At 32.5% G+C, this 7,946-nt stretch overlaps 1 protein-coding gene across 1 annotated transcript; it reads left to right on the top strand.

Moving 5' to 3' along the window:
• Positions 1-1,891: 1,891 nt before the first annotated feature.
• On the top strand, positions 1,892-7,717 carry LOC147396030 (Fumarylacetoacetate (FAA) hydrolase family). Its single transcript, XM_086449910.1, has 7 exons — positions 1,892-2,116; positions 2,347-2,512; positions 3,159-3,211; positions 5,111-5,173; positions 5,543-5,593; positions 5,695-5,812; positions 7,394-7,717. Exons 1-7 carry the CDS (start codon positions 2,003-2,005, stop codon positions 7,510-7,512), a joined length of 684 nt encoding a protein of 227 aa, XP_086306036.1. The 5' UTR covers positions 1,892-2,002; the 3' UTR covers positions 7,513-7,717.
• The last annotated feature ends 229 nt before the right edge of the window (positions 7,718-7,946 follow it).

A 7,946-nucleotide genomic window follows, 5' to 3' on the forward strand; every position in this document is an offset into this window, starting at 1 on the left:
CACTCTTTCTAATGAAACTTTGCTTATAAAAAGAAAAACGAAACAACACGTGTCGATAGACACTATACCTTTATTATAGGAATTGAACACTGTTGTGGATCCTAACTTTTTATGTAATTAATAAAAGTACAAGAAAAATATAGGAACTTTATAATAATTATATAAAATTAAAGGATCAACAAAATTTTAAGATAAATTTAAGGGACCCCTATAGAATTATAAACATTTAAGGTACCTAAGTACAATTATGAAAATTATAATAATTATGAAAAGTTTGAAGACATGTATAATTTGGCAAGTGTTCAACTAACCTTGCTAAATTAATAAGGATTTCAACCTCACTATCTAAGGCTCACCTTGCATCATTAGAAATCAATGTCAGATGTTTCAGGTTTGTCGAGGAAAAAATTCTATCAACTTTGAAAAAAGATTTTTAAAAAAAAAAGTAATTTTTCATAGTTGAATTTAAATTTTAAGTTTGAAAGTTATGTGGAAATTAGGTATTCATCCATTCTCAAAATCTTGGAATAAATTCAAAAGAAATTATCTTTTTTGATTTTTTTTAATCTTCCAAGAAAATTAGAGGGTTGTGGTGTTGGATTGTTGGCAAAACGACTCTTGGTAAGGCTTAAAATTTTAGACAGTGTTTGTTTGCGTTATTTTTCAGTGCTTATTGTTGAAAAAAATTAAATTCAGTATTTTTTGTCAAAATAGCGCATTTGTTTACTCTATATTTTCAGCGCTTATTGCTGAAAATAAGTGAAAAAAAATTCAGAACTATTTTGATGATGAAAAAAAGTGCTGAAGCGGTAAGCACTTCGTTTTTTTCTACACGAACAAGTATGCCCTTCATTTTTTTGAGCATGGACAAGTATATCCTTATTCTTAAAATGATATTACCTCTTATATCTTATGGATAAGTATATAAGCATCCCATAAATTAATAAACCCACACCATGGCCAAATTATTTTATCTTATATGGGTTAAAAGTTTTGGAATGAGTTGATTTTTGGTGAGGATGATCTCCTCATTAATTTATAAGCACCTCATAAATTAATAAAACATACACCATGGCTAAATTATTTTGTCTTATATGAGTTAAAAGTTTTGGAATAAGTTGATTTTTGATGAGAATGATTTCTACAATGAGGAGATCATCCTCACCAAAAATCAGCACATTCTGAAACTTTTAATCTTATCAAAACAAGATCAAGAACCGTAAATCGTCATTTAAAAAAAAAAAAAAACTATTTTTGATGAGTTAGAAGCTTCAAAATGGACTAATTTTTGGTGAGGATGGTCTTTAGACCATATAGACCATCCTCACTAAAAATTTGTTCATTCCAAAAATTTTAATCCATATAAAATAAAAAAAATTGGCTATAGTGTGGGTTGCCCTTATTAATTCATAGGGTGCTTTTATAATTACACATCCTTCATTTCCATAGAAAATTATTCATCCAAAATTAAATTATTTTAATGTTGATTTCAAATTTTGATAACTTGTATGACATTATTATTTTTAATTTGAAATTTGTGGGCTTTTATAAATAGAAATTATTATTTATAAATTGAAGATTTGAGTATTATTTATTATTTAAAAATGAATTATATTTTAATTTTATAAGAAATAATATATTTTATTGTGTTTGATTAGAAATAGGCATTTGAAACATGCAAACAACATATAATATGATTGTAAGGCTAACAAAAATAATTTATCATTTTCAGTAATATGTAATAAATATGATTCAGCATCTAAACAAATAATTTTTTCAGTACTTAAATTCAACACTTATAAGTTTCAGTACTTAATGATATTCAACACTTTTTTTTTTTTTTTCTTCAGTTTAACAAAAATCACCTTACGAAGTTAGTGAGGAAAATGTTTCTCATTTGGCAAAACGTGGAGAGAGTGAGAGACCGAGAGGTCCTTCGATGTAATCTTTCCCATCAAGCTTGTCTACGCTGATTTCTGAAAAGAGAGAGAGAGAGAGAGAGATGGCGACGGCATGTTCGGCGTATCAGAAGCTCCTGGGCATGGGAACTAAGATCGTGGCTGTGGGCAGAAACTATGCCGCTCATGCTAAAGAGCTCGGAAACGCTGTTCCTAAGGTTCTTTCCTCTTTCTAGATCTGATATTTTATCGTTTTTAGATTTTCCTGTAAACTTTGCTTAGCCATGCAATCTAGGTTCAAAATCCTCTATTATGGATTCGATTTCTCCTTAAATTCGTAAAAATTCAGAACTAAATCGGGACATCCAATTAGTTACATATAGTTTGAATTTTTTATTTTAATTTTCAAATTCTGTGATCGATCATGTAAGTTTTTGATGAATCACAGGAGCCAGTATTGTTCATGAAGCCAACCTCTTCATATCTACAAAACGGAGGAACAATTGAAGTTCCGTACCCTCTGTTATCACTCGATCATGAAGTGGAGTTGGCGGTTGTGATTGGGAAGAAAGCTCGCGATGTTCCTGAATCAACTGCCATGGATTATGTTGGAGGTATTATTAACTTCAAAGAACAGATTAGTGTATGTTAAATCATGTAGAAGAGATGCGTTCTACAGTACTTAATGTTTAACAAAACTGAACAATCTTATACTGTTTTAAAGTACTAATTTTTATGCTTTTTTTTTCAAAAAAAATTTATTTAAAATGGGATTTTATTATATTTTTTTAAGTATCACGTCTTTGTCGAGTTGCGCGAGAATTTCAGAATGAGTTTAGAGTTGTCTTAATCTTTGCACATTGGGAAGTATTGGCAGTGACTATCTTCAAGAAACATTACACACCTCTAAACTTAGATTTGAATTAGGAAATGAAATTGGAATTCGGAAGTCGGTCAGAAATTTAAACGTATGTAGCTCATTATAGCATCATATGGTGTACATTTCTCCAAATCAGAGCATAATTGTACGTTGGAAAATGCTTAACGATTTTTTTGTTTTGTTGTCATCAATCATGTTGGTTATGTTTTAATGGTTGTTGATGCAGTTTGAAACCTTTGGCCTACAGTTTTTATAGGATTGAGATGTCAGATGAACAATCAAACCTATTTCTTGATTCAATAAAAGCCCAAAGAAGTGAATATGGTATCCAAATAATGAGATTTTATGTATTTGATTGGTTTTGTTTATACATGTTTCAGGTTATGCTCTTGCATTGGATATGACTGCAAGGGAAATCCAATCTTCGGCTAAGGTGCGGTCTTGTTCATTTTGTTTTAGTAAAGGATAAATTTTGTCAGTCTAGTAAAACCAATTGTTAATTCTTTTATCTATGCTATGCATTTCACAAATATATTTATGTGAAATTTTTAAGGAGCTAGCAAGGCATCTTTCATCCTTTAAAAGCAAGTAACTGAAGTTAAGAAAATGCTCCATGATGACATCAAGAACAATTTTTTTAATTTTTTTGGAGGGTAAATCAAGAACAATTTTGCAGTCCTAAATATGAACATATGAATGGTTTAGAGACGATTATATGAGTACAGATGCGGAGATAAAACGAGTATGTAAATGGAGGGACCTAATGTGAATCTAATATCTAGAGAGAGGAAAAAAAACTCCAATAGTATTGAAATGTTACACAGATATAAATAATGAAATTTCTGGGAGCCATTCTAAAGCAAAGGTACAAAAATAGATACGAAGATAAGAAAAATATACCTGGGGTTCTCTGTTGCGAAACGAGCTTCTGCTGTCAACAATGTTGGAGTGAAGGTTAGAGTTGAAATCAAAACTTAGAGAGAGAGAGGTTCTCTATGGAGTTGGGGATCTCGGTCAAACTAGGGTTTTGTTGTCGATCTTTGCGCGTGGAGTGGAACAGTTGAGTTGGGTTGAGCTCTTAGGGTTTGTCTTGGGGATGACGACAAATGAGTGAAGCTTGAGTTTGGTTGAGCTCTTTTAGGGTTCGTGTTTTGGGAAGACGACCGAGGATTCAGATGAGTGATGCTTTAGAGCTAAAAGTGTGGGGAAGCAAATTTAATCGAGAGAGGAGATTGTGAATATGACAATAAATTTATTAAAAATGAGTGAAAAGTTACTTTATGCTTTGCAACTGCCCATTTCAATCTTGAATGTTAGATCTGTCAAGATCTAAAGGATGTCACGGTTGTTGTCTTTGTTACTTTCCTACAGACTGCTCTCATAGATATATATATGTGTATCTCATATATATATGGGGGGCGCTCATGGGACATAAGTAAAAACATATGTAAAAACAATCATTTTTCAAAACATGGGTTAGAAGGTTCAGATTGAGCTGATTTTTTTGTGAGGATAATCTCTATGATGAGAAGATCATCCTCACAAAAAGTCAGCCCAATCTAAAACTTCTAAATCCATCAAAGTGGTTTACAAATTATTGGTAAAAAGTCGATGGTCCACATTCTAAATCACTTTTGATGGGGTTAGAAGGTTCAAATTGAGCTGATTTTTTTGTGAGGATGATCTTCTCATCATAGAAATCATCCTCACAAAAAATCAGCTCAATCTGAAATTTCTAACCCATATTTTGAAAAATGATTGTTTTTACATATGTTTTTACTTATGTCCCTTGAACGCTCCCCTATATATATTATATTTCAATGGCGTAGATGTTCCATTTGATTTATTTACTTTAGTTTTCAACCCACTGCTATGTAAAAAAAGAAGTTTTAGATAGAAATAACACTTAGTTACCATGATGTTAACTACAAATGCATGCACCTATGCATCCTTCATATATTTATAGTACACTGTGTAAGTGAGCTATGAACAACTTCAGGAAATTTTCAGCTTTGATTAGTCACAGAGAAAATTAGTATAGATATATTTTAATAAAAGGATAAAAGGACTTTTTTTCTTCTCATACAGGCATATTGAGTGCTTTTTGTTCCCACCTCTAATTCTTAAAAATCTGAAATAAGAATTTCATGATTTGTAGGCTGCTGTCTTGTACTTTTGATTTGGGGAGAAAAGTCTTGTCCCTACCTGTACTCCACTAACTTCCTTTTGATTTGCTATAGTTTATTGTAGGACTGTACGCTGATGTGCTTAAATGGTTATTCAGATTGTAGTTTCTGTTTTAGTTACCAATGTTCTTTTTTGTGTTGTTTAGTCTGCAGGTCTTCCATGGACAGTGGCTAAAGGACAGGACACCTTCACTCCAATTAGTTCAGTTGTAAGAAGAAAAAGAAAAAAACCTTATTTTTTTGTTACCTTCCTATTTCCATTAAGAGTTTTTGAGGTTTGTCATTATTCGAGTTTGTTGTCAAGATTCAATTTAAAGATCTTTTCTTGTTCTGATGAAACAAAGGCTGGTCACTGAAAAAGAGCCATCAATCTAATATGAGGTTTGGGAAATCAAAGTAATATTTTTATGGGTAATAGTTAATCAAATTTAATATATAAAGAGAAACTGGATCTGAATATATGGTTGTGTCATTTTTTTTCCTTTTATTTATTTATTTATTATTATTTAAGAGTCCATGAGCCCTAAAGGTAAATATCTAAATATGTCCATTACCTTATACATTGAAGTTCGCTGCAGTTGGCCAAGTCAATGATACCGGACCCTGACAACTTGGAGCTGTGGCTAAAGGTTCTACTTTCTTCATACTCTCCTCATTTTCCATTTGTTTCAGTAAATACCAGTGCAATTAGTCACTGGGGACATCATAATGAGTGACTCTTTCTTTGTAGGTTGACGAAGAAATCAGGCAAAAGGGGTCAACCAGTGATATGATCTTTAAGATCCCATTTCTTATTAGCCACATAAGTTCTATCATGACACTTCTAGAAGGAGATGTCATACTCACAGGTATTACACAGATATTCTCCCTTATATGTCGAAGTTTTGATGAATGTTGTCTTTTTGTGAAATTAGTTGTAGCTCTTCATCATTCTCACTCAATCCGTGAATTACCTTTTAGACTGGTCAAACCTAGCAAGTCTTGTCACTCTTGAGTGTCCTTAATTTCCAATGTAGGGAATTACTTTTGGACCTTAACCACAAATATTTTAAGCCACTCACATTTTAGCTCTTGTCTAGATTAGATTGCGTGCTGTCCTATCATGAGGTTGCCCACTGGATTATCGCACTGGTGTGCCATGTTTACGGTGTAGGTTGTCAGCTCCGTCAAGAATCCTTGATTTATGTTCTCTTTTACAATCTTTGGGAAGAAGTATCAGAGTATTTTTTTTTCTTCCTGATGTCAACTTTCCAATATCCCTTTAGTAAATTGTAGTTCCTATTGCATGACCATTAAATTAAGAGAGATGCTATTGGCATCCCAATTAAAAATAAATAAAATAGGGATTTTCCCCAAAATGCGTGCTGTCCTATCATGGGGTTGCCCACTGGATTATCGCACTGGTGTGCCATGTTTACGGTGTAGGTTGTCAGCTCCGTCAAGAATCCTTGATTTATGTTCTCTTTTACAATCTTTGGGAAGAAGTATCAGAGTATTTTTTTTTCTTCCTGATGTCAACTTTCCAATATCCCTTTAGTAAATTGTAGTTCCTATTGCATGACCATTAAATTAAGAGAGATGCTATTGGCATCCCAATTAAAAATAAATAAAATAGGGATTTTCCCCAAAATGTGTGCAACTTATGTCCAAATTCTGATTTCGGTACATTGTTCATTTTAATTCCCAAAACATGCTTTTCCAGTCAATTCGTCACTTTTATAATCAAAGAATTTGTTGATAAATTACCAGCGAGATTGCTGATAAGGCAAAATCGCTGGTATTTTATTGATGGATTTATAGATTATATAAGTTATGAATTCACTGTAAAAAGCATGTTTTGGGAATTAAAATGAATAGTTTACTGAAACTGGAATTTGTCATATTAAGCGCATGAAATGGAGATTCACCCAAGAAAATAAGTGAATGGTTGAGAATAGGTAAAAGTTTGGGTGTCAACTACTCAAATTGTTTGAATGAGTGTATTATGTATAATGTTTTGTAATGTTGAGATTATAATTTGGGCCAGACCTTTGTAATGTGATAAATAATTTGAGAAATTGGGGTGTAATAAGTAAATGTTAGGATGCCAATAACAGCTCTATAAGTTAGACTCTGAGACCAAAAAACTATTTGATGCATATGGCTCTAGCATTTTCATTCCTCTACAGATGATGGGTTGCGAAAGAAAATCCTTGAAAGTATTTTCCATTTATATTTATCTACACATGACTCCTAAAAGATTACATTTTATATTTTGTTTCTTCTCTGTTATTAGCCGAAGATGCACAATATCACAAGACTGCTTGTCTTAGTCATCTTTCCAATACCTCATCACATAAAGGACATTGGTGTTTATGTTTTATTTATTCATTGATGTGGATAAAAGAGGATCCTGATACCTAACCTTGCTACTGATGCTCTTTGTGTAGGCACTCCACAAGGTGTTGGTCCTGTAAAAATTGGCCAAAAGATAACTGCGGGCATAACAGGTCTTATTGATGTTTGCTTTGATGTTCAGAAACGTCAAAGACAGGGAATAGAAAAATAAAGCGAACAGATCATCTCTATAGGAGTTGTAGATCTATCCATTACCGGTGAAGGTAAAACATTCTTTAGTAAGTGATGTTTGATTGCTTGTTTTTAGTTGCAAGGTTGTAATTTGAGGAGACCTTGAACAATTGATTTTGAACCCCGTGCAAGTGAATGTGAGATTGCATATGAATATAATCTTTGAATGTCTTACTATTGTATAAGCGAACACCTTTGTGAGGCTCACTTAGTAATTTGATCAAACACTTATTGGGTATTTCACCAAACATCAATGCCATACCTTCCAAGACCTTGTTTGATAATGACAATGAAGGATCACTCAACTAATAGTAATAAATGCAAAGAAGATAAACAATCACACAAAGAAAAAAGTAAGAACACAATACCCAGAACACGAGATCTTACGTGGTTTATCCGAAGGTTACGTTCACA

This window comes from Akebia trifoliata, chromosome 8 (genome assembly GCF_017979445.1).
Source record: "Akebia trifoliata isolate Shusen 1 chromosome 8, ASM1797944v1, whole genome shotgun sequence".
Classification (NCBI taxonomy): Eukaryota; Viridiplantae; Streptophyta; class Magnoliopsida; order Ranunculales; family Lardizabalaceae; genus Akebia; species Akebia trifoliata.